Source organism: Nannobrachium achirus (genome assembly GCF_963921795.1).
Source record: "Nannobrachium achirus genome assembly, chromosome: 14".
NCBI classification, from domain to species: Eukaryota; Metazoa; Chordata; class Actinopteri; order Myctophiformes; family Myctophidae; genus Nannobrachium; species Nannobrachium achirus.
Genome location: NC_137821.1, coordinates 17,420,087 through 17,447,752, shown reverse-complemented (window position 1 = coordinate 17,447,752; position 27,666 = coordinate 17,420,087). Strand labels below are relative to the sequence as shown.

At 41.5% G+C, this 27,666-nt stretch overlaps 1 protein-coding gene across 2 annotated transcripts in view; it reads left to right on the top strand.

Moving 5' to 3' along the window:
- Positions 1–27,666, top strand: part of dennd4c (DENN/MADD domain containing 4C) — an 85,582-nt gene that overhangs the window by 31,119 nt on the left and 26,797 nt on the right. For both annotated transcript variants that reach the window (XM_080742195.1, XM_080742194.1), the window contains exons 3-15: positions 8,057–8,306; positions 8,812–8,881; positions 12,187–12,356; positions 13,638–13,879; positions 14,686–14,752; positions 15,939–15,997; positions 18,422–18,566; positions 18,818–18,993; positions 19,821–19,924; positions 21,742–21,963; positions 23,813–23,958; positions 24,185–24,223; positions 25,311–25,441. In XM_080742195.1, coding sequence (XP_080598321.1) covers positions 8,057–8,306; positions 8,812–8,881; positions 12,187–12,356; positions 13,638–13,879; positions 14,686–14,752; positions 15,939–15,997; positions 18,422–18,566; positions 18,818–18,993; positions 19,821–19,924; positions 21,742–21,963; positions 23,813–23,958; positions 24,185–24,223; positions 25,311–25,441 — 1,821 coding nt within the window. The remainder of the gene's footprint in view (positions 1–8,056; positions 8,307–8,811; positions 8,882–12,186; positions 12,357–13,637; positions 13,880–14,685; positions 14,753–15,938; positions 15,998–18,421; positions 18,567–18,817; positions 18,994–19,820; positions 19,925–21,741; positions 21,964–23,812; positions 23,959–24,184; positions 24,224–25,310; positions 25,442–27,666) is intronic.

The window sequence follows — 27,666 nt, the reverse complement described above, 5'->3', positions numbered from 1 at the left end:
ATGGTGAATACTGACACAACAAAATACAAGAACAGTACTTGAGTACTTAGTTACTGTACACCACCGCATGCAACCTTAGTCTAAAAGGAGGCCATGTGTGCAGAAGCGTTCTCTTGCAGAGCTGTCTGTGTAAACTGGGTAAGAGTGGAGATGAAACATATCCTTCCATAGCCCCATTAAAACCTGTAAACCATAACAATACGTTTCAATCTCTCTCCAGATCCCCTGCCTGAGGCATGTTCAATGTTCATGCCACTCAATACTACTGTAAGCTATAGGGTTAGGCCTGTTGTTTAGTTGTAATAGAAGTAACTTATGTGGCAGAGGAACAATGTTTGTCAAAGGTAGTGATTGATTTACACATCCTACTTTTCTCCTCTAAAGTAGATTTTAGACCACGTTTTCAGGCCAAGGACCCCTTAGTTGAAAGAGAAATGAAGCAGGGACCCCCAAACCTTATCATAGATTATCATACCTTATCATATTGTTTCATTGTTTGACAGCACAATCATCAGTGTATTTTGGATTCATTCAATTTGTGTTTTCAGATATTTAATCACTTGAACTCTCAATACTTCTCCCCTCTACACCAAACCTCAATCTGCTATTTTTGGCTAAAGTTCTGGCTAAAAAGGAGATTCTTTCTAAAACTTTTTATCACACATATTTGGAGGACCCCCTGTAGTAACTCTGAGGACCCCCTAGGGGTCCCTGACCCCCTGTTGAAGACCGCTGTCTTGTACTATTAGTCATAAGTTGTCGACTATAAGTTGTCGACGAATGTATTTGTTTATTTAATGAAGAAATGTGTAAAAGTGTTGCACACAGTCATGGCACAAACTTGATGAGATTGAGAACTGAGCATTCTGATGCTGATTTCACACTAGCCATGGCCATTGAAAGATATAGACTGCCATGTTTACTGTATGTACAGTTTACCAACACCATGTGCATAGAAAAGAGCATGAACATTTTTTAATCATTCAACTGACAAAGTTTTGGTCGACCTCAACTTAGACAAATAACTGATCCCCTAACAACGGTCCCTAAACACAGAATTACTTTTAATTGAGAAATGTGCATATACAATGACCTTTAATATTTATACATATCTGTCAAAGGGATAACACACAAAAGCTTGAGAGCTTATTATTTCCATTGTGGTGGTCCGTTACTTGCCAATCATATTCCTGAATCATGGCCTAAGCTATTGCTTACTGGGTAAATATTTGCAGTCTGCTTTTGATGTCTCACTGATGTGGCCGCTTTTCCCATCTATGCTGTGTGAACACACAAATTCAGTTTACAGGAATCATCCAGAACATCTGACTCAACCTTTGTTTTTGGCTGAGTCAATAAAAAGTTAAAGCACGTTCAGTAATCTTTTATTTGGCCATAACAACGAATGATGCAACCGTCTTTGCTGTGCCATCTCTCTCTCTGTACAACTTGGGTCTTTGTCTAGCCCATTTAGAATGGGTACACATTTTGTGTATCATTATTTTATGCTTTAACTATCGAAAAATAGCAGATATACAAGCTCACAGCGCGGCACCGAGGGCCGCGCTGCGAGCTTGTAGATCTGCTATTTTTGAAAAATCGTGACAATTAGAATTTTCACCCTATTCTATAAGTGTCTTTTGAATCCTTCTAAGGTTTTTTTTTTTTTTTAAACCCATGTTTCTATGTCAGCAATCTGGCTAGCCATCGTCAAAGAAAAGGTACTTTTCACTTAACTGGAGCTCAGTTAGTCTGTTCTTGAGAGACTACTATGTCAGTGGTTCTCAAACCTTTTCATGTGAAATATCAACTGATATTTATTTGGCCACGGACACCCATCTCAAAATATTTAGTTCCAGGGACCAACCAGAAGCAAAATTTGAGTTACAAACGGTCGCTTTGAAAATACATATATTCAAAGTTTTGCACACATTTTCATGACTTTTTTCAAAAATAGCAGATCTACAAGCTCGCAGCGCGGCACTCGGTGCCGCGCTGTGAGCTTGTATGTCTGCTATTTTTCACTGCTTAAAGCATTCAATAATTCTTGGCCTAAATGGTCTAGAGCTGGTCGTCTGTGTTGGCCAAGAAAGAAAGCGTGTATGATAGAAGTTGCGACACTTCCTACTAGACGGATCCTAGCTAGCTTAATTTCAACTGTTAGCAACAAACTGGAGTTTCCAGTTACACAAGTCTGCACTCTGCTGGTCCCTCTCAAAGGATTTCCCCTCCTGTATATTTGTGTGAGCATGTCATTCACATCATGGGCTGCAGTATGAAATACATTATTTATGTTAGCCAGCATAATTGGTGGGATATTATTGGTGGTATACTGGGATGTAATTAGTTCCAGGGGTGCACCAGTTAAACAGGTTGAATCTATTATTTAAAAAACGATAATTTACTACACTTGGAAAAAACCCAGTGACAAAACAATGCGTTGTGACACGTAGTGAGCGCTTGTAGATCAGCTATTGTTTCTATTTTTTGCAGGACAGTCTGTTGTGTGACAAAGCATACAATAGTGGTTAATCGATTTGTTGATATATTACAAATATTTTTTTATATATTTATTTATTTGGGTACAGTAGGTTACATGAATTTTTTCCCTTTTTTTGACAAACACTAACTACACATAGAACAAAACCGGACACAACAAATGCTGCAAATTATACATGAGATAAAAGTAAATAAACTATAATAAACAAAACATTTTTTTTTTCACAGAAAGGGGTCAACAATGTATATAAAAAAATATATATAATGTATAATTCAAGAACACACTTCCCGATTATTTTATTAATCAAAGAACTAATGGCTAAGAAAATAATTGATAGCTGCAGCCCTAGTTACAGTATAAGGGCTGTGAAGACTCACTGTTTGTATCTCTGTTTATAGAATTGTGTGTTGTAGAATGCTCATGTGTTGATGCAGCCCTGCTTGCATAGAGTGGAAACAGAAGATCATGTTTCTCAGAAGAGATTACACAATCCTTGAACAGGACCACTCACTGACAGCTCTGGGGTGGGGGTGCATGGGGGGGGGGGGCATACATTCATGGATTCCAACTTGTTGCCAAGCAAAGATTGTTCATGGACGACCCATATTGTTGGTTCAAAAAGACATTTCAAGTTCACCAGCCGTTTCTCAGTCCAAGCTTTTTTGGAAACCGGTTGTCATTGTTAAAATAAGGCCTAATCATCCATTAGTGTGACAGGGCCTTGGTTGCGACTAGGAACTTATTTTGTCTTTTTTTCACTGTCTTTGTTTCACTGTCTTTGTTAACTATTGCCTTTTGGGTTTCTTGGAATACCTGGCGTTCCAGTTTTGGTTGAACAGGAAGTCTTGGTACAGTAGGGCTGTCACGATATGACATTTTACATGACGATTAATTGTCACTCAAATAATTGGCGATTAACGATTTAATTGTGTTTTTGTCATTGACAATTACATTTCTGTCTGGCTTTTAGGCTTTGAAGTTGCTCATGGTAGATATGACACATAACCTAAATATTCAGAGAAATTACTGACATATTTGACAACTTTATACTTAAAAAAAAACATTGATAGTGGAAATAGCCGAGCTTGTAGATCTGCTATTTCCACTATTTTTGACTCTTTTTTAAAATATATGAACGTTTTTCAACATGGAAACGATTATGACGATTATGAAAAATAATCGCGATTATGTCAAATAATCACGATTAGACGATTATGTAATAATTGTGACAGCCCTATGGTACAGGTGGGTAGAAGGTCACTACATATTTTTGGCCAGCCTGTTGTCTTGATGACCAATGATCACACGTCATCTCCCTCTTGAAAGAATAATTGAAAAATACTATACGTTTAAACTGTAAACTATTCATTCTACACTCCTGCCACCAGCAAAAGCCAACATTCCTAGCCTGGGCCTCCGCGCTTCACGATTGACTGTGTCCATTGGAACTTGGGCTGGGCTTTTGTCGCCGTTAATTAAGAGTTTCTGTCCGGCAATTGTCCTCTTGGCCTCTTTAGGTTCATCCTGCGCTCTGTTGGCAGTGAATGGAGCGGTGATCGCTAGAGAGAGAGCGCAAGGCTACAGGAACATTGTATCTGCGCTGTAACACTATGTCCACTTCCTGGCCTGCCTTTTGGTATTATTATTCACAGTACTCTCAGATCTGTTTTCAGGTCAGGTCATACTTTCTATATTACATTTCATACAGAGGGAACCTCGGTGCACTTCGCAGCAACAACAGGTTATTTTCTTTCACGCGGATGCATTACATGTCGGAAGTCTGTGCGCGTACTGTACATGTTGTACGTGTTGACTGAGTGAAGAACAAAGAGTGGACGCTCACTGGTCTCGTTCCAACAGTGGTGGAAAAAGTATTCACATTGTTTACTAAAAGTAACAATACTGCAATATAGAAATACTCTGTTAGGGTGCCCTCACACCAAAATAACCAGAGTGGAATCCGCCAATGCATTTCAATGAGAATGTAGCGTTTTTTTGCAGAGATCCTCTACTGGCAAAAAAAAACGCTCCATTCTCATTGAAATGCATTGGCGGATTCCACTCTAGGTATTTTGGTGTGTGGGCGCGACACTACAAAGAATATACTAGAATGTAAACAAAGTGTCGGTCTGACAAAGGCCAAAATTATTATTTTATCATTATTTTACGCTTTTTATGGTCCTTTTTGAATAGAAACACATGTATGAAGCTTATTTTTTTATAAAATATTTTCGAAACATTCTTTTTATTTTAGCATCCGTTTTTCTAGAAAAAGTTGACTATAGCTCCTTTAAGTAAATGTACTTAGTTACTTTCCACCACTGCCAAAGACTGTAGGACCCCCTTGGCACTGGGCAGATGGGAGGGGACTGGTCAGTACAGTAAACCCTGCAGCCATGCAAGACAAATGAGGCTACGGACAGCAGCAACGTTACGATGACTGAATGCTTTCATGAATTTAAGTCTTGGCAGGAAGAATGAAAAATTGACCTGGGCTCCACCATCATTCTTGAATCAGACAAAGACACATATTTTTTAGCTAAAAGTGAAGAAGAGCCAAGGAGATCAAGTATAGAACCGCTGCCCAAAATGTCAGAGATTTAATGAGTCAGCCTGTAAATTCTGTATGTCTGATTCACATTATCCGTTGGAGATAGGTTTACCCCCAGGAAGGCGGGTGTGTGTGCGGCTGTGCGCCTGCGTGTGCTGTTCACTCAGACATGCATGGGTGGTGAGTCAAGAGCTTCAAAAAGAAAAACCAGCCCTACTGATGCAGGCAGTGTTGCTGACCACAAACTGACCCACCTTGCAATACATTTCTCACTACTCAGAGCCAAGCTTTTGAGTTGCTCAATTATCTTGATTTCTGTTTTGTCTCACTGTGCAAAGTGCCTGGCTCAGTGACGGGATCATTTCCATTCAAGAATGAAGGCTGATCTGAAGGCTGCATTACTATCTCGATGAAACCTAAACTTAATTGTACGATGGTGCTACGCAGTGGAAAAGCTTGCACAATGTTTGGACATTTGTGACACCACCAGGTTGAAAGTTGTTATGAGCTATTGAAATACAAAATTCACCGTAGCTAAATCTTTTTATATCTTGGTACAATCCAATCCTAATTCTTTTATGTATGCTACTTTTTTTTTAGAAAACTATCAGTATCTTTGGAGCCCTAACACATATACCGTCCACCTGGTGGGATTGATAAGGCATTGTCACGCACACACAGGTCTCTTAAGTTCAACACTTAACACTGTTGTGTGACAAAGTATGCATTTGGATTTTTGAGGTCACATTGGGCACCTTCTGCGCACATGTAAACGGAATCCACAGATGAACCACATGCTCCCCACCCCACAAACGGAAAACAGCTTGGGGTGGGGTTCTGAGTATGAGTATGATGAAATTCATTCATCATCATGCCAGCCCAACTTTCAGTACGTCGGGGCTGGTGTATGAGTCCTGTGTGTGTGTGTGTGTGTGTGTACTGTGTGCGCGTGCATGAGCCAATTCCTCCGCCAGCTATGCCAGCACCTTGCACTGCCCTGCAATCTGTCATCTCTGCTTCCACACGGAGATGAATATCTTTTTCATATTTCCTGTTTGTTTCTGCCTGTCGGTCTCACACTGTCACATCCACAGAACCTGTTATTACTTTATCTATGGCTGCTCACAATGTTATGGTTTCAAGTCCTAGTAGGGAGTTCTCTCTCCTCAGCTGTTGCAATAGGAGTGCCTGCACCCCGAGCACTCATTTCACCACCACAACGCATCCCTCTCCTTCAAAACTTGGCCATAAATGATAAACCCTGCCCTTTTCCTAAGTGGATGCTTATGAAATTCACATCCCAATGTTGACACAATGTTGCAGGCAGTGATTTGTTTTTACTTTTAATTTCCGTAGGACTGCAACATTAAATCAAACTAATCGATTATAATAAATAATTGATTTGAATAAAGTCATGGATTTTTGGCGGGGAAAAAAACCTTAACCCATAAACAACACAGTTATCATTGTTTTGTTAACAATGTTTAAGGGTGTGGAGGCGTCTCTCGGAAGAGTAAGGCACTTGGAGCAAAGATGACAGACCAGTCTGCATGTTCGCTATTTCTGCACAAAGTACATTTACAACATTAGTTCTCGTTCTAATCTAAGCAATCAGACAACGCGCGGCTTCATTCAATTGCAGTCATGTTAATACCCTCTTTCTTTCCCTATCCAGGCAGACGGAGTCAAATCCATTCTTACCTACCAATCACAAGGTGTTTTAATCATATCAGCAGCCTGCATCCATCATCAGCATTCATGTTGATATCCTATTATTATGTCCTGTCTCCTTCCCATCGTTATTTCAATCAGAGACCTTTAGTGACTAGTGACACACAAGTGTCTAAATAACTGGTCAGTCAGTGTGTAACCTCGCGTCACCAGGCCTTCTCGGGGGAAAGCCTTGTGTTCGTTTACAACGGGCCGTTTGGTGCGTCATTAAGCCATACATAGTTACACACTGCTGTATGCTAAAATGCTAATTAAAATGCTGAAAAAGCTAATGTTAATAAACATTCTAAAATGGTTAATGCTAAAAACGTTAAAGTTTAATGCAAAAAATGCTAATGTTAAAATATCTAACGCTAATGCTAACACCAACCGCTACACAAGGTTGCAAAGTGTGCAGGCACACTTAAAATTTCTTAGAAATCTTCTTTTCTAGTTTTGGGTTAAAACTGAATCCGGTTTGATCTTTCCGGACAAATTGTAGTCCTTTGACGGTTTGATCTTTCCGGCCAAATTGTAGTCCTTTGAGTACTACAACATGACGTAGCGTGGTTTCCGCTCCCGACCGGATCAAACCCAGGAAAGTGAAGGGATCCCAGACTAGTCAGTGTGACCTTTCCAGATATCATAAATAATGTGTCCTCATGTTGCACTACTCTTAATATAGCTGATCATGGCAGTCCAGGCACCAAGGCTCGGTGTAGCCTGACAGCGTGTCGCAGGTTCGAGCCCGACGGCCTTTGCTGCTTGGCCTTTACTCCCCATCTCTCGCTCCCTCTTTCCTGTAAATACAGGCATAAAAAAGCCCCCCAAAATGTATCGTAAAACTAAATATACACAGCAACTAGTATAGCAGATCATAAATGTGTCATTATGTTGCATTACATAGTAGATTGCTAGTCTAGACTAGTCTGTCTGACCAATAAACACACAATGTACAATATGAATCTTGCATATAACAGTATAGAAATTCCCTAACCGCGTAAAAAATCTTTCCCAAGAACTGTACAATTAGATTTTTGTCAGTTGTGCACATCCATATACCCTAGTATCCAATCGAATACATATTTTTGAAGATGAAGATTCTGTCTATCTCTCCTAAAACGCAACACTCTTTCCTGTGTGTGTGTGTGTGTGTGTGTGTGTGTGTGTGTGTGTGTGTGTGTGTGTGTGTGTGTGTGTGTGTGTGTGTGTGTGTGTGTGTGTGTGTGTGTGTGTGTGTGTGTGTGTGTGTGTGTGTGTGTGTGTGTGTGTGTGTGTGCGCGTGTGCGTGTCAGTGTGCTGTACGAGGGCAAGGAGCGTCTGATCCAGGGCTGCGAGGTGATCCAGGCCACCCCGTACGGCCGCTGTGCCAACGTCAACAACAGCTCTGCCAACTCGCAGCGCATCTTCATCACCTTCCGCCGCGCGCCGCCCGTCCAGCCGCAGAACTCCCTGGCCGTCACCGACATCTGCGTCATCGTCACCAAGGGCGAGACGCCGCCGCACACCTTCTGCAAGGTGGACAAGAACCTCAACTGTGGCATGGTGAGGCCAGATGCAGCTAGCCTAGCGGTTACTAGCCCATTTAGACTTGAAATTATTTTATACGTTAGCCATTGAAAAATGGCAGGTACACACCTGTGAGCTTGTAGATCTGCTATTTTTGAAAAGTCTTGAAAATGTGTGCAAATCTTTAAATATATGTATTAAATACATGTATTAAAGCGAACATTTGTCAACTCAAATTTTGCTTCTGAGGGGTCCCTGGAACTAAATATTTTGAGATGGGGGTCCGTGGCCAAATACGTATCATTTTGAGGATCCTTGACATGAAAAAGTTTGAGCACCACTGACATAGAAAGATAGCTTTTTCAGAAACCGGTTAGGATTTAGGAGAAATGTATAGAATCGGGTCAACAATATACAAAGACTTGTATATTCCGTTGCAAAATGCAAACAACAAATGCTATGTTTTTTTTTTGGGGGGGGGGGGGGGGGGGCGATTTTCATTGACTTAATTGTGTAACCATCATGTGCTTAACTTTTCCAGTGGGGCTCCAGTGTGTTCCTGTGTTACAAGAAATCGGTATCTGCGTCCAACTCTTTAAACTACAAAGCCGGTGAGTTTTGAGGCCAGATTCTATTGTGATGGCTTTCTCGTTTCCATGTTGAATTTATCCAAATGAGAATCACTCCGATGCCAAGTATGAGTTTCATGCATGGAATGTTGTTTGGCATCTGGTGCTGTGACAACCCAACAAATAAAAACACTTGACCGTTGACACAAGACTAACCAATAAGGGAGATTGATTTACAATGCTCATTAAATGCCTCATCCACTGGAAAGCCAATACATTGCTGGGTCAAAAATAAACAAAAATTGCCTGTATTGGCTTTCCAAAAGTAATTCCCAAAGGCTGCCCTCTTTAACAGTTAAGTGCTGTCATATGCCTGTTCCCACGTTAGACGAATGTAATGGTACAGTCCTTATTTATGCTTGCTCGAGAGGTTGTCCATATAAAGCATGCAGGTTGGCAGAAACCGCTAATTTAACTTTAATTAAATGGATCTCTCTCTCTCTATCTCTCTCTCTCTCTCTCTCTCTCTCTCTCTCTCTCTCCCTCCCTCTCCCTCTATCTTTCTCTAAACAACGTACTGAAAAGAGTTACGCTACCTTTATAACTTGCATTGTAGTTTCAGTCCCCCATATGATTGATAATGTACTGCCCCCTCCCCCACACGCCCCAAAGCTGAAGTGACAGTTTTCCAAAAGTCAATGATGATAAATAAACAATGACTGTTTATTATGTGTTTGGACGTTTACCTTTCATGTCATACAACAGCACTCCTGTAATTTTCAACAGCCTGAAAATGAATGGCTTGACCTCACGATATGCATCGCCTAACCGCGTTTATTGCGCCAGCCGTAATTCTTAAGCTTGAATTTTGCTTGGCATCTTGACCGGTTTGCATTGTATTGGCTTTGCTTTTCTTGGTCTGTCTCATTGTATCATCTTCAGCACTGTTTTCCTGCATAAGATCTTGCTTTTTCAGTCAGCTTTCTTTTCTTCTCCGCTGTTTCTCGTGCTCTGAGTCACAGCTGTCTGCTTATCTCTTGTGATTAGCCGCGATGTGACTTGCAGGTGCTGCGGATAAGAGCAAATGACATGGGTTTTATTTATTTTTTTGCTCCCATTGAAATCCTCAGAAGCTGCACAATGCCTAATGACGTTCAGCGACATTGTGAAATCATTTGACATTTTCACAAAGCAACACGTGTACATTAGAATGCCTCACAAATGTCAAACTCTTCTAATGCAATGACATGCATTCCTCCTCGTCCATAAATATCCTCATCTCTATGATGTCTAAAGATTATTTCTAAGAGGGACAAAACGTGCGTCACAGCAGTCACCCTTAATGTTTGCTGATGGAAAGTGCATATACATAGTACAGTATATGATTACATTGGAGCTGGTTCTTGAGCTAATGTGCGGTGTTTTGACCATGAACCACAGGCTGGCCTTTGGAACAGTCATTTATCCCATTCTCATGCATACTGTAGAATGCACTTACAAATTGAGCGTAGCCACAGGCTTTATCTTTGGCCAGCCTTTTTTCCTGTGCGCCGACTGCGTATTCATCTCAGGCAAACAGCACTTCCTGCAAAGCCTGTTGCTTGTGCAAGCATACTGTACATGCATAGTTGAATTGAGTTTTTTTGTGTCTTGTCTTGAATGTCATCTCACTGACATTCAACAAAGGTCAAGACTCGGGGGTCAAGACGGATCAGGCAAATTATAGAGGCTACAGAGATCTCACTGCAGTGACTGCACTCATAATCATAATTTTTGCCATTGTGACCAGATAGATAGATCGATACTGTAGATCTTTATGTACCAGAATAAAAGTTGTGGACCACTCACAAGGAGATCAGATCAAGCATCTCCTGTAGCCTTCCGTTTCGGAGATCAAAACGGTATCATCTGCAAATAAAAGTATGGATATTGTTTCATTTTCACGACACCCTTGCCTCAGGCATTAACTGCCAGAGATGGATTGTTTATATACATGATTGTTTATACACATGATTTACACCACTGTCAACTGTGAGACATTAACACGAAAACAGCATTTAACGTTTTCATACAAAGCAGTCAGTCAATTCGGTATATTGCCACGAAGAACCAAACAAAATAGACAGCTTATCCCAAAGCATGTTTCTGTCTATATATGAAGAAAAACCTTTGAAAAATCTATAAAAGTACAAAACATGGGCTTTTCCCAACGTTTTCCTTGTGTCTATGTGGCCCAAACAGCTCAGCTTCTTTCTAAACCCATTTTGAAGAGCTGGTTAGCATTGAGTGACAAGAACGCTTCAGAAGCTCAAAAGAAAACTGCTAGCTATGCACAAAAGTTAGTGTACTCTGCATTACTGTTATCCTGAGTGATGTATTGTGTACCGATTATAAATATGCTGTGGGTATTCTGAAGATAATTAGAAAATAAAATCTAACCTTCGATGTGCACTGTGGCTAACTAGGCCTATTACAGTATCTATTCTGACTCTTAATGCTGTGACTCACTGACGTGCGTCAAGAAATAAAAAGAGGCTACCGTTCTGCGTTTTAATCTAATTTTGGATGGCCTGCTGTGTGTGTGAGGCTCAAAAATAGAACAGATTTCTGCGAGATGCGTCAACAGGTTTTGACGTGTCTAGTTGGTAGGGCTGTCACAATTATTACATAATCGTCTAATCGTGATTATTTGACATAATCGCGATTATTTTTCATAATCGTCATAATCGTTTCCATGTTGAAAAATGTTCATATATTTTTAAAAAAGTCAAAAATAGTTGAAATAGCAGATCTACAAGCTCACAACTTGTCGCGATGCGACGCGTTGTGAGCTTGTAGATCGGCTATTTCCACTATCAATGTTCTTTACTAAGTGTAAAGTTGTCAGTAATTTCTTTCTATATTTAGGTTATGTGTCATATCTACCATGTGCAACTTCAAAGCCTAAAAGCCAAACGACAAAAACACAATTTAATCGTTAATCGCAATTATTTGAGTGACAAATAATCGCCATGTAAAATATCATAATCGTGACAGCCCCACCAGTTGGTGCCTTCAGAGTCCTGTTGTAAAGTTGTAAAGAATGGGTTTGTTTGATTATAGGCACGTCTGACGCTCACAGTGTGCCAGGAGCTTACAAGTTTATGCGACTTCTGTAATTTTCCCATGAGGGTCAATGAAATTAGACACACGAGAGGTCAATGAAATTAGAAAACAAGATTAATCAGAAAGCTTACGCTGAACAGTTAAGTTTGCAATCTTTGCTTTATTTGTTGTTTTACCCGCTTTCGTTTTTCGCCTGCATTGCTTATTTCATTAAACCTTGCAATGTCATCTCTCCGTTCCAGGCCTCATCTTCCGTTACCCAGAGGATGACTATGAGTCCTTCCCTCTGTCAGAGTCTGTACCCCTGTTCTGTTTGCCCATGGGCGCCCAGATCGAGTGTTGGGCGCCGAACACACGTGACCCTCTGCCCGTCTTCTCCACGTTTGTCTTAACCAACTCCTCTGGAGAGAAGGTAAAGTGCCACCACCAGGAGGCTCCTTCCTTTGCCAAGGAACAGGAACAGAGGCATTTTTCTTTCAATATAAATCGCATATAGAATGCCCTGCAAATAAAGTTCTGTACAGCCTGTAGGGCTGGGCAATAGGGTGTGCCAAATGTAGTTCTAAGAGCGGCCATTTCTTGGGTCAACACAGCCTTACACAGGTGTTCTGATTGGGGTAGAGTATTAGTTCTATGCAATCAAACAATTGAAACACCTGTGTTTTGACCCAAAATATGGCCGCTAAGGACTACATATAATGAGACTAGATATTGTCTGGGATTTGGATATTGGATTTTGGATATTGTGATATGTTAATGAGACTAGATATTGTCTGGGATTTGGATATTGGATTTTGGATATTGTGTAATGGTACGAGTGTTGCTGGTTTGAACCACTTTAACCAGCCTTAATTTTATGCTATAGATTTTCTTTTTCTTTTTAGACTATATAAATGGTTCAAAATATAAAGAAATTGCACACAAAAAAGGCGTCAATCACAGCAGTACAGTATCACGCCCTGTTATGCATAACTGGTCGTGATATTGTATGTTATCGTCACAATATGATATTATAACAATATCTAGATTGAGGTATTTGGTGGTGGAAAATATTGAGAATTTTTATTTTGTCCATTATTGTCCATCCCTAACATCCTGTGTGTGTCCATACTAGGGCATTCACGAATAGTGATTTTTAGTATTCTAATTATTCGACCTCAAAGTATTCGAATAGTCGAATATTCGACAGGACTCGCCAAACTGTCAAATATTAAGTAAGCAAGAGGCGAACATTGTGAAAATAGACGATCTACATGCTCACAACGCCTCGCAACGCGAGGCGTTGTGAGCATGTAGATCTGCTATTTTCACAATATTTGTCTGTGGAACCGAGTCACATTAAATGTAATACCTACAATTCTAAGTGCTTGTCAGGGTGGGGGTCCCCAGTTCAAATATGTTTATTTTGGGTGTCACAACCTAAAAAAGTTGAGAACCCCTGGTATAGAGCATTAAACAAATTCATCCACCAGGGGCATTGACGACTCATTCTTATGACTTCCTATCTAGCCAAGCTTTATAAACCATGAAGAAATATATATATATATATATATTTTTCAATAAAAAATGTAAATACGCGTATATTCGACTTCGGTGAACAGTGTCGAATAGTGACTTTGACATTCGAATATTAGAATATTCTAATATTTGGTGAATGCCCTAGTGTCCATACGTGTGTCCTGTGTGTCCCAAGGTGTACGGTGCTGCCATCCAGTTCTACGAGCCCTACCCGGTGGACCAGCTGAACGAGAGGCAGAAGATCCAGCTGGGTCTGCTGACCACCGTGGAGAAGAAGCCCATCCCCAACCGGCCGGTCAACACCAACAAGTGCATCTGCGTGCTCTCCCGCTGGCCTTTCTTCGAGGCCTTCCGCAAGTTCCTCATGTTCCTCTACAAGCTGTCCGTCTCCGGGCCGCACCCGCTGCCCATTGAAAAGTAAGAACCACGTTTCTGTGACTCACGTCACGTGCGCCCACAGCACACCGCACACTTCAGACAGGATTGTCTGAACAGGCCGGTTGCCGGAGAGACAGAGCATTTGTGGGGACGGTTTATTACATCACTTGCTTACTCTGGTAGATTATTTTGTCTGGAGCAATAAAGCCACAATGTGAAAGGACGCACGGTACGAGTCACCAAGCCAGTGTATGAAAAGGGTGTGTGTGTGTGTGTGTGTGTGTGTGTGTGTGTGTGTGTGTGTGTGTGTGTGTGTGTGTGTGTGTGTGTGTGTGTGTGTGTGTGTGTGTGTGTGTGTGTGTGTGTGTGTGTGTGTGTGTGTGTGTGTGTGTGTGTCATAGTAGAATTTGAAAAATAGATATTCTGATGACAATTGTTCTGGTCCTAGCAAGAACACATTTTGTTTTATGTTTACATTTTATTTATTTATTTTAGTCTGGTTGGAGTTAGGTATTTAGAGGTTAGGCTTATGGTTCGGGGTTAGGGTTTTTACCTATTTTATACTTAGTTATATATGTCATATAGCTGATCTATGTGATGCCTTGTGATCGGCTATTTTCAGCCATTTTCTATGACGTCCTAAAATGTTGAGGTCTTCCCAAGTATAGTAGCCTAATACTAACGTGTGTGTGTGTGTGTGTGTGTGTGTGTGTGTGTGTGTGTGTGTGTGTGTGTGTGTGTGTGTGTGTGTGTGTGTGTGTGTGTGTGTGTGTGTGTGTGTGTGTGTGTGTGTGTGTGTGTGTGTGTGTGTGTGTGTGTGTGTGTGTGTGTTTTTCTCCCAACAGGCACATTTCTCACTTCATGCACAACGTGTCGTTCCCTTCACCACAGAGGCCCAGGATTCTGGTCCAGGTGAGCTCCTCTTCCTTCCTCCTCCATTCTTACAGGGCGTCCGTATTTGAGTGAGTGCAGTAGCTGTCTGGGTATTGGGAGGTTGGACCTCCGACTCACCCAGTATACTGTATGTGTCCAAGTGTCCCTGAGCAAGACATGGCTATCCCCCCGTGCACTTGATCGCAAAGGTCATCTTAGTAGCCTTCGGCTGGGTGTAGTTGTAAAATTGATTTCCCCCATTGTGCATATTTTAATTGATTCTGGCAAAGGTATTGCTCATGAGACGCGGGAGATCCCCTCACAGATTTTCAGCGATGTTATATATATATTCGACCAACGTGAATGTGGCAACGACTGGCCAGAAGCTGACGGCACAGCAATGTGTATATAGTTCATAACATTCCTGATGTCATGTGAGCGGTTTGATTGTTATTATTATTAATTTCTATAATTAGAGGAGACAGTACAATAATAGAGCATGGAGATGAGAGGGAGCCACTATAAGAAAGATTAAAGGATTAGAAGGAGCAAAGAGACAGACAACACAACAGCATAGTTACATTCCCTTAACTCATTGCATGCCAGGCCCGATAGTCCCGAGATTATTTCAATGTCTTTCCCTGCCAGGCCCGATAGTCCCGAGAATTTCCCGTTTTTTGAATTTTTTGACCCCAAAAAATGTAGTAGGCATGATGGAAATCGCGAAATTGCATGTTTAACCCCCATAGCAACCCCATCTATCAAACATGGCAGCCATCTTTGTTTACATTTTAGGAAAACATAATGGCTTCTATCTCATGAATGCCTGAACGGATTTCCATTCGGATTTTTTTATTTGAAAGCTGTGAGCAATGTGGACACACGTGGTGCATTATCTAGGCATGGGTGTGCATGATCCGTGCACTATGAATTACATGGAAGTCTATGGAGACCAGGGGCATATGAGAGTACGAAGGTATTGTTAAATGGCAGGGTATGTGTTAAGTTGGATCAGAGCAACAAGAAATGCAATCTGAGGTAAGAATAAGACAACGTAAGACCTTTAGTTAGCTCACAAGTCGTTTCCTGCCCCCCCCCCCCCCCCCCCCCCCCCCCCCAAGTGCATAAATCCCCCCCTATATGAAGCATATAAAGGGGATTTTGAAAAATAAAATCAGGCCCTGTGTGTGTAAGACCTCACAACATCTTTCTACTTTCTCTCCAGCTCTCTGCACACGACACCTTGATGCTTTCTCAGCCTGTATGCACACCGTTGCCTCTCAGGTAAGACTGGCCGTCACATTATGTTTGTAGCAACGATATGATCATATCTTGGTTATTGTTGGTTCTATAAACACTGGCAGATGAGCTTCAGCTCTTCTCTCAACTCTCATCACCGTTTCCGAAGCTACATTTTACCCATTTAGGCCTAGAATTATTGAATGCTTTAACTATTGAAAAATAGCAGATATACAAGCTCACAGTGCGGCACCGAGTGCCGCGCTGCGAGCTTGTAGATCTGCTATTTTTGAAAATGTGTGCAAATCTTTGAATATATGTATTTTCAAAGCGAACGTTTGTAACTCAAATTTTGCTTATGGGTGGTCCCTGGAACTAAATATTTTGAGATGGGGGTCCGTGGCCAAATAAATATCATTTTGGGGGTCCTTCACATGAAAAGGTTTGAGAACCACTGACACAGTAGTCTCTCAAGAACAGACTAACTGAGCTCCATTTAACTCACTGAACGCCATAAACGTCTTATACGTCTTTGGACCTCGGTGCCATAAACGTCTTTTACGTCTTTTTAATTAATCAAAAGTTTTATCATTTTTTCATAATTGTAATTTCAAAAAAATCGCTCTAGAAGTTGGCCATATGCCTCCGTGACCTGAGCGATACGGCCGATTTGACTGTAGCACCAGTGTAACACAGTCCGGCGGAAAATCGGTATAGCCGAAGATTGGTTCCGGCCGTTTAAATGTTATCTAAAACGTTCGTTTATACACTTTCCCGTGCATCCCATCCTATCCTTGATCGCGATCGCCAGGGTTCCGAAGTGTGTAGCATGCTAGCTAAAAGGCCTGGCCAAAATGTAAACAACAGGCCCAAACCAAAAAAAAGATGGACGTCTTCTTCCTTCTTCTGTTAGTTGATCAGATAGTAGGAGACCACCCTCTGGTGGTTTTCAAATGGTATTGCACTCCAGATTACACACAGGGCCCATCACAGCACACACATATGATGATGATCAAGACATCTTACACATGTTCTATTGAAGCCCAAATCTAATGATAGGATATATATATATAAATATACATGTTTTCCTTTGTAAGAGGGGTAGTGTGGCTTTCGATAGAAGCATAGATTTATATATGTAATTTAAGTACAAAATATGATTTTGGCCCCCATAAAAAGGCAAAATTAAGCAAAATGGCTGGCACCAGTTTTGTAGATTTTGAATAAAGGGTGGCATTCACTGTTAAGTGAAAGGGACCTTTTCTTTGACGATGGCTGGCCAGATTGCTGACATAGAAACTTAGGTTTTTCAAAAAAACCTTAGAAGGATTCAAAAGACACTTATAGAATCGGGTCAAAATTCTAATTTTCACGATTTAAAAAAAATTGCAGATCTACAAGTTCACAGCGCGGCACTCGGTGCCGCGCTGTGAGCTTGTATATCTGCTATTTTTCGATAGTTAAAGCATAAAATAATGATACACAATAATGTGTACCCGTTCTAATTGGGTTAAGTTGTTGGAACATGTGCTTTACTTCTGCATATCCTGAAAGCGCATAACGTGTGCAGTGTGCACACAAGTATGACAGGAGAAAGTCTGCAGTGTGTGTGTGTGTGTGTGTGTGTGTGTTGTTGTTGTTTTTAAACCGTATTGTTCCAGAGGAAATGGTGCGGTTATGAAAGCATTCATCCATTACATTTTCCTGGCTGGCTGACATGAAATACATTCATCCATGTCAGTTTTCCAAAGGTCAAACACAAACAGCCACTGATTGTAATCAATGAATGAAGGTGCCCTTTGAATACAAATAAATACATTAACATGAATATGGGAAGACAGCGCTGCTGGTTGCTGCATTGCGTTTACTCCATTTACAATGGTTGAAGTCCTTCCATCAACTTATTTGCATGTTTGGATTAATGATTTGCCAGACAAAGCAAAAAACAAATCACGATCTAAAATGGCTTACCCCAGTCATTAAATGAAGTTAAATTTGATCATTCAATTAATATAGCCTTCCAGGGTTTCCTTCCAGGTGATGAAGGTGACCCATTATTTTGTTTACTTTTTAGTCTCACGTTTCCAATCTTCCCCTTGACTGGATTCACGTACAGTATGACCCTTGTGCATATCCTATCGTTTTAAGTACATGAGTGTCCCTATTCTGGCCATGTCATAGGCGAAAATAGGCGATGTAAAAGCTCACAATGCGCCTTGAGTCGTTCGGCGATTGGATTTGGTGTAGAGGGGGGAAAAGGAGGGGACCAAGTAAAGATCCTTGAGGGACACCGGTCAACTGAAGTACACAGGGTTTACGTGGGTAAATCTTCAGCTTAGAGGACTCCCAACTGAGTTTAAGTAACAACAAGGTCTCATCACTCTTGATTTATTTGGTTTAGTTTTCCTCCCATTTCCCATGCCACCGTTGTCTTCCTCTCATCGGGTCTTGTGTTTCTCTCTCTTGCAGCGGGGCAGACTACGGCACCCTGCTGATGAACCTGGGCCCAGAGAATTGCGCCACGCTGCTGCACTTTATCCTGCAGGAGAGCAAGATCCTGCTGCACTCCCTCAGACCCGCTGTGCTCACTGGAGTGGCTGAGGCTGTGGTGGCGGTGAGTCAACCTCCGCCGGCCCACAAATCATCACAATCAACATCTCTTAACTTTTTAATTTCCATGACCCCTATACCTGCAAGAGTGTAACATTTGTAAATTCTCTGAGTTAGAGAGACCTTTAAGGGTCCATTAGAACATTGAACCTTTAAATACAAAAATTGTATTTGATTAATTCTCTGTTAATCCATAATAGTAGTAATAGTCTCTTAATTGTGTATGTGAAATAACATTGTTATTCTTGCACACAGATGCTCTTCCCTTTCCAGTGGCAGTGTCCCTACATCCCCCTGTGTCCCCTCTCTCTGGCGGGGGTCCTCAACGCCCCTCTACCCTTCATCGTGGGCGTGGACTCTCGCTACTTTGACCTGTACGACCCCCCTCCGGACGTTGTGTGTGTGGACCTAGACACCAACACTATCTACCTGTAAGGCACCCTCTGAACATCTCACTGGATATTTACTCATACGTATTTGTTTTGATTTCTTGTTTCTTTTCCAATACGTGATTTTGTGTGTGTGTGTGTGTGTGTGTAGACGTGTGTATATATGCAATGTTTTTTCCATTGTATCAAATGCTTATGTCGTTTGTCCCTTTTCTGATTGGACAATATAATGATGAGCACATATTATCTATACATCATCATGCTGTACTTGGCGTGCTACTCAAACCCACATTGTTTCTCCAGGAACAGTATTTTCTAGTGTTAAGTGCAAAGTGATCAACGCTTTTTATATTTACACATTCTAAAACGACATGGAATATCATTTGCAATGGAATATGAAGGAGCATTGCCTACAGTAAAAACCCTCCAGGGTCTTGAAATGGGGCATTCTATAGGCAACATATTACACAAAAATTACGGTAATCTAGGCAAAAAAAACTGACATGGTTTCGCATTGTACTTTTCTTGTGCACAGTTTATACTTTTCGTCACACAAAAGTATCAAAAGTAGCAGAGCTGCAAGCTAGTGTCACGTTTTGAGCTTGTAGACCTTCATACTTTTGCTATTTTTGAATTTGAATCCTGAAAAGTGTAAGTTTTTTGTTCTTCTACCACTGCTCAATATCATGTCAGTATTTTGACTCTGTTCCATAGAGTAAAACACCTTAGTTGCAATACATTTCCCCATAGATTGAAACATCGGTCTGTTAGTTACCAAAGACCTGGGGTTATGTTAATGTAACCTTAAGGTTTTTCTACCGGTTCAAAGCAGCTGAGTGCCTGTGTGTGGTGTTGTTAATGCATTACAGGTCAGACGAGAAGAGACAGAACAGTAACTGGAAAAACCTCCCAAAGAAGCCCTGTAAAAGCCTGCTCAACTCACTGAGCAACCTGCACCACCAGCTGGCCACCGGTAGGAACTGCACCTCCTATGTCAATGCCTTTTCTAGATTCACTCCTTCTCCACGGTAGAATTCAGCTGGAAAATTCATAGAAATCTGCTGTTAAATTGCTGAATTATTTGTATGAAATGTTCTATATAAACAAGCACACAGTGCTGGAACAATGTTTTGTACGGTACAGTTACTGTTAATTGACTCAAGCCTTGTGTTTATGTACATTTTACACACAAGTTGTTGCAAAAATAAGTAAATAAATCCTATAGACATTATGTTCATGGTGTCTAGAAAAAGCACAGCTTATATTGTGTTACAATTAGGTAAAAAATAAACCTTACAAACCCGTTAAAACAACAGGATAAACCGTACAAAATCCGAAAATGTTTGCACGCGCGCAAGCGTGCGTGCATGAGGAAGCCAGTCTTGCACCCCCTGCTAGAAGAGGCTAGAATCGCATATGATTGGTTAAAGTGAATATAGCATGAGAGCTAGTTTTCATCACCTGTCCACAAGATGCTTTTCTAAAATACAACAATACTAGTCTGAAACCCAATCAAGTACAACAAAAAGCATATGTATATAACTACTAATAACTAACATCACCAATATCTGACCCAATACATTAGCTTGTGAAACAAAATAAAACTTAACTGTTCAAATAACCAGTCAGGAACAGAAACTGTTTATTGATTTCAACCATAGCTTGAGTCTGGGTGTCATTTGGGGCATCGGAGGATATTAGCAATATCACATTTAACCTCAAATTAAATCGTTTTGTGCATATTGTACCATTAGTTTAGTTTATTAACCACTTTCAATGTGGCGTCCCTATTTTGGGAATATCATTATAGGCGAACATTTTATTTTCAAACATTCTCTCTTTTCGCCACCAAACAAATAGTGAAAATAGTTGATCTACGACGCGTTGAGAGCTTGTAGATCCACTATTTTTGCTGTTTTAGAAATGGGGCTTAAGTGTTAAGTTATTTTTTTGCCACCCCCTATATCTTTCTGTAATTACGCCTCTGACTTGAGTGCTCTGTAATAGGGATGGGACGATATGAAAATGTCATATCACGATTATTGGGACAAAAGAAATCGCGATTTACGACATTATCACGATAATCACAATCCATTATCCTGGGTCGGAACATTTGCCAAAAAATTGCCGATCTACAAGCTCAGTGGTACCGAATATGCAGCTCGGCAAATAAAAGGTGAATTGAACACAGTGCATGATGGAGGACGATATCACGATAAATTAAATCTCCACGATACAATTATCGTTAGTGTTTTTTTTATCACGATAAACGATAATATCGCGTATCGTCCCATCCCTACTCTGTAAAACACATTACACCAGGGTTCCCCAATAGGCGGCCCGCTGGCCATTTGCGGCCCGCGGGGGGCTACTGTCTGGCCCCCACCAACCCCAGTAATAATGGTGGTATAAGAGCAGCAACAACACAAGTATATTGTCGTTGTCGGGTGGAAATCTCGTATCTCCAAATTTGTACGCTCTTTCCCAAATCATACAAGGCCGTCGCACAAAAGTAGTGAAAACAGCAGATCTACAAGCACACAACGCCTCGCAGTGCGAGGCGTTGTGTGCTTGTAGATCGGCTGTTTTCACTAGTTTAAATCATTTTTAAAATGATAAATGCAAAACGAACGGTTTTGGACAACGACGATATCTGATCTGTTCGCTGGAGTAGCGGGAACGCCACCGTCGCCCCCTGCAATGCTGTGGCCCTCAGCTTGCTACCCTAGACATAATTCGGCCCGTGGGGAAAACTAATTGGGCATCCCTGCATTACACCATCCGTTCCAGTGCGTCGAACGGCGGGCCAGGAGGGCTCGGCGGTGGACATGACTCCCATGGAGGCGGACTTCACCTGGCACAAGAGGATGACGGCCCTGGAGATGGAGATCCAGGAGGCCTTCCTCCGCTTCATGGCCTCCATCCTGAGGGGCTACCGCTTCTACCTCAAGCCCATCACCCAGTGGCCCTCCGAGAAGGCCACGTCCGCAGACTCCCTCTACGACCTGCAAGGTAAAACTATCTCATACTTACTGGCTATTGAAAAATAGCAGATATACGAGCAGATATAAAAGCTCACAGTGAAGCTTGTGTAACCGGTGTAGCTTTATCTTTCTGCGTTGTGTGAATCAGAGACAGACCCAGGACTCTCTTTGGAGACAGCACTCCAAAGACAACAATACAAAAAACACACATCTCCAAGTTAATATAGTGCAGCATGGACTCCTTTCTAAACAAAATGAAACAGACAGTGTATAAGTAAGTAATTTGCAACTTGTATATAGTATTTTGTTATACAGTACAGAGAGATAACAAAAGCCACCCACCTTGTTCAATACGGAAGAACAGAAGGAAGAGGAGCCGTGGCAACCAAACATAAAATTACTTGTCTTTTAGTTCTACCGGATCTCCTCTTCACTAGTCCCTCCCTAATATTTCAGTTTAGTTTTAATCGTTGACAAACTTGTCAATATATAGTCTTAGTTTTAGTCATCATAGCTTAGTTTTTATTTAGTTAGTGAAAAAGGGTAGCCAATGATTTCTTTGTCATAGCTTTAGTAGACGAAATCAACACTGGAGGGAGGCAGGCGATTCACATCTTACTTCCTGAATGGGAAAACGGTTCGGGGAAATGAGATCTGTTCCCGAAGAGTAGATCCTTGGTCGGATAGTAACCTTGTTTGTATATGGATTATATTGCAGACCTTGGATTTGATGATGGGTTGCGTCAATCCATTTCGTGAAAATGCACAGTTTATGCATTATTCACAGATCTGATTCAGAGAGGGCTACCTAATGGAAACTCATCGGAAAGTCTATTTCAAGAACCATTTCAACAACAGCTGAGCCAAAGTGTTTTTTCAGCAATCAATCATCTATATGACATTGGCTGTAAAGGGTGCAGATGTAATCCATTTCCACTAGAAGCAACCATTAGCCATCATTGAACTTGATACTGCCTTGGGAGGCCAATAGGAGATGGAGAAACGGAAGATCAATGGATCCTAACAGGGTCTTCTGAAAGGGGTTTCAAAGTATTAGACCGCACAATTGCGTTTCCATTTGTCTTTCTTTAAACTGTAGGTTTTAGTATATGTCCCTACAGCCGGTTAAGTTTGGTTCTGGCTTGTGATTGGACTTCTTTTTTGTCTTTATTGATAGATGAACAGTATAGTGACAGAAAGAGAAGAGAGATGGGGGTCGGGATCGGGACTCGAACCCGCAACACAGATTAACCCATTTAGAATGGGTACACATTATTGTGTATCATTATTTTATGCTTTAACTATTGAAAAATAGCAGATATACAAGCTCACAGCGCGGCACCGAGTGCCGCGCTGCGAGCTTGTAGATCTGCTATTTTTGAAAAATCGTGAAAATTAGAATTTTGACTACTATGTCAGTGGTTCTCAAACTTTTTCATGTGAAGGACCCCCAAAATTATATGTATTTGGCCACGGACCCCCACCTCAAAATATTTAGTTCCAGGGACCCCCCCAGAAGCAAAATTTGAGTTACAAACGTTCGCTTTGAAAATACATATATTCAAAGATTTGCACACATTTTCAGGACTTTTTCAAAAATAGCAGATCTACAAGCTTGTATATCTGCTATTTTTCACTGGTTAAAGCATTCAATAATTCTAGGCCTGAATGGGTAACAGCCTAGGTGCCCAGGCGGCTGAGCTAGCCGTCCGTCCGGGCCTGTACCACTAGCTTTGTGAGATTGCCAGCCATCATTTGGAGGTCCTTTTTAAAAGCACAGCAAGTGTGACTGTTGAATTTACAGCACAGTAGTAAATACGCGCAGTTTCGATCCTTTCGTCAGGATGCATTTGACGCTGACACCTCTCCTCCCCCAGGGTTCCTAAAGAGTCGCGACCGCGCCCACCAGAAGTTCTACTCCGTGCTCACCAAGACCCAGTTCTTCATCCGCTTCATCGAGGAGTGCACCTTTGTCAGCGACAAGGACACAGGCCTGGCCTTCTTTGACGATTGCATCGAGAAGGTGACTGCCCGCCTTGCAACCGTCCATCATCAGATCCTGTCCTTCAGTACTTTTAAACTTGACTTTTATTTGAAATTCTTTCTTTCCTCTCCTCTATGAAAGAGCTATTGTTTAATGTTATTCTATTGGCAGGGTGAACAAACATTCCTCCGCTGGGAGATGAAGGAAAGGAAGCACAAATTTCCTCTGATTCATTCTGTTCCCTTCCTCTCTTTCCTCCTCACAGCTTTTCCCCTCCGATAAAGCCACAGACAAGGGCACCAAGGTAAGTGCCCACTCCATAATCTAGTTTCCTAGCACCTTGTTTTTTACCCTTCCAATAGTTTGTGTGTGTGTGAGTAGCTCCAATAGTTAGTCGAGTTCCATGTCGAAAGTGTCTACATGTCTTCTGTGTCAGGGAATCCCTCGTTCGTTCCTGCCTTTCTTCTTTCCTTGCATCCTGATGATCAACTAATAGGCTTAATCAACTAATGAAGCAGGCTTAATCAGCTAATGAAGTAGACCTAATCAACTAATGAAATGGGCTTAATCACATTAACCCTAGCATCCCTATTGTGGGCATGTCATATTGATGATGATGATTCAAGTTTCTTTATTAGGCTTAACCCCAACCCCTTGAGATGTGCCATCTCGTTTTAGAGGGGGCCCCATATTACAATAGGTGGCACAAAACCTCAGGGTTTGAGGAAGACTGCTACAGTCGAAACATTAGTTGCTTAAATAAATTATTTGCACTGTGGCTGAAGAGCTATGCAGCCTTTTTCTTTTCAATCAATATTACAGTATGTGAACATTTGGACAAAAGCGGTGACATCGCTAGAAATGGCAGCGCTGCCCAGCTTGTAGATCAGTTATTTCGACAAAGAGGTTTGGTGTTGAGGGGAAAAATCACACCCAGTGTGAAGTGGGTGGTGCTTTTTATGCGTTAATTCAATTAAGCATCCCACGAAGCTTGGCCAATAAATACGTACATACATACAAACAGACAAAGCCTGATGTAGGAGTGATTAGCACCGCTCAACCAAATATAGACCCCTGCATGGTGGAACCTGGTCAACTAAGTGTACAGGGTTTATGTGGTTAATAACCTATCCTTTCCTCCCCTGACCTTTCTATTGTAAATACTTTTTTTTTTGCATTGTGTTTCACTTTTACAACATTTTTTTTCTGATGCTGTCCTGTGCATAGTACTGTGTTCTATCTGTCTGTCATTCAATGTTATAAGTTTAAAACAAGCCATGTGCTTTATTGGGCTTATCCTTTTAGTTGACCTTGTACCAGTTAACTGTACTGTTATGAAACTGTACCTTTTCCTATGAATAATTAACACAACGATGTGAACCACTTTGCAGGTGGAAGGCGAGTCGTCCGAGGACGCCAGGCTGATGGAGTTGGACGAGTCCCAGAGGAGCGAGCACACTGTGTTCGTCATGCCCCCTGAGGCCCCCGCTGAGGAGGGACACGAGGCCCCTGCCCGGTACAGGTCAGCCTCTCCCTCAGTCTCTCTCCCTTGATAGATGCTAAGAAAATTATTGTAATGTTCAACCCCCTACAGTGCTGATTCACTTGAATCCTAGCGTCCCTATTCCTGGCATATCAAAATAGGACAGCTCCTGGGGGTCCCCCTGAACAAAGTGTATTACTGTAGGTCATGGGTCTTCAAAAGGGGGTCCTCCAAATCTTTGAGTGATAGAAAGTTTTTTCTCCTTTATTATATTAACCACTTGAACCCTAGTGTCCATATTCTGAGAACTAAAATCAAAAATAGCAGATCTACAATCTCATAACGTCTCGCGCTGCGAGGCGTTGTGAGCTTGTAGATCGGCTATTTTCGGCAAAAAGCTTTGGGGAAAATGGGCAGACTAAATACAGAGTGAAAGGTCAAGTTTAAGTATTTACAGTTCAAGTGGTTAAATATCTGAAAACACACAAATTTACATGAATCCAAAATAAACTGATGTCAAACGATGAAACTATATGGAATGAATCTATGAAAAGGTTGTGGGGGTCCCCGCTTCATCTCTCTCTCAACTAAGGGGTCCTTGGCCTAAAAGCGTTGAAGACCCATGCTGTAGGTTTAAGTGGTTATTGTGATCGTACGCAGTGAGTGTACTGCAGCACAAACGTTGTTGGTGAACCGTGGTTTGTGTTTGCTCTCTCCAGCTATAAGACAGGGTTCCCACGGTCATGAAATTCCTGGAAATATGTTGAAATTATAAAAATATTTTTCCAGTACTGGAAAAGTTTTTGAATTGATCAAGGGTCCTGGAAGGTCCTGGAAAAAATACCTATGATATTGTCTTTGGTTATTGATTTTGTTAATACCTCTGAAATGACAAATTAACTCATTCTGTGCCACCTTTTCACCACTAGAGGGCGCCCAATGGCCATAGAATGCTACATAGACAAGTGCTGGTATATGCACAAGCCCTGTGCAGCCATGACTCGCCTGAACACTTTCCTTTGTTCATGTACAGGAACAGGATGAAGTTAGCTTGAAGTTAGCTATTGACCACCAAGCATTTTAGAAGCCCTATTTTCGGCGATTTAGCCATGATTAAACCTTGCACACCTCATGGATATGCATGGAACAGAGAAAATGAGCTCTAAAGATCCTGGATTGCATTGGAGTGGATGGTAAATATCGGCGGCGCGACGCTCTCGCGGGCCGTGTAAACAGATGACGGCCGGCGGCGCGGCTCATTTTTTTTTAAAGCCGAACTAGTTCGGGATCGGCACCCTGATAAGGACAATTAAAGCCGAACTAGTTCGGGATTGGCACAGTAAGAGTTAAACATTGGCCAGGCAGAAATTGTGAAAATAGCTGATCTACATGCTCACAACGCCTCGCGTTGGAACTGTGTTATACAAAATTCCTCTACTCTTAGTGCTCGTCAGGTGGGGGGTCCCCAGTTCAAATATGATTATTTCAGGGGTCACGGCCTGAGGTTGAGAACCACTGGCATACACTACCTGTCTTTGGGCATTGCGCATAGGAGTAAGCGACTTGTTATTGGGCTGAATTATTGTTATATAGTCCTGGAAATCGGGTTAAATATTCTGGAAAAGTTTTGGAAATGAATTGGTAAAAATGTCTGGGAACCCTGTATAAGAGCTCCCCCAGGTGAACAGTGGTTTGTGTTTGCTCTCTCCAGCCATAAGAGCTCCCCCAGGTGAACAGTGGTTTGTGTTTGCTCTCTCCAGCCATAAGAGCTTCCCCAGGTGAACAGTGGTTTGTGTCAGTGTTGATTTCGTCGACCAAAACTATGACGAAAAATGTTTGTCGACTGCGTTTTTTTCACTGACGAAAACTAAATAAAAAGTAAGCTGTGATGACTAAAACTAAGACTAAATATATTGACAATTTCGTCAACAAAATAAAAACTGGACTAAAGCGTTAGGGAGGGACTAGTGGAGAAGAAAGTCATTTTATGTTTGGTTGCTCTCAGGTGTTGCGTGCTGAAAATAGCAGATCTACAAGCTCACAACGCGTCGCAGCGCGACGCGTTGTGAGCTTGTAGATCGGCTATTTTCAGCACACAACTAAGTGTAAAATCAGTCATTACGATGCCATCAAGGCCTGCTAGAAGAATACATTTTAGTTGACTAAATCAACTGTAGATTTAGTCCCCTAAAATCTTATGATATTTAGTCGCCTAAAATTTGACTAAAACTAAAACCTTTCAGGTGACTAAATTATGACTAAAA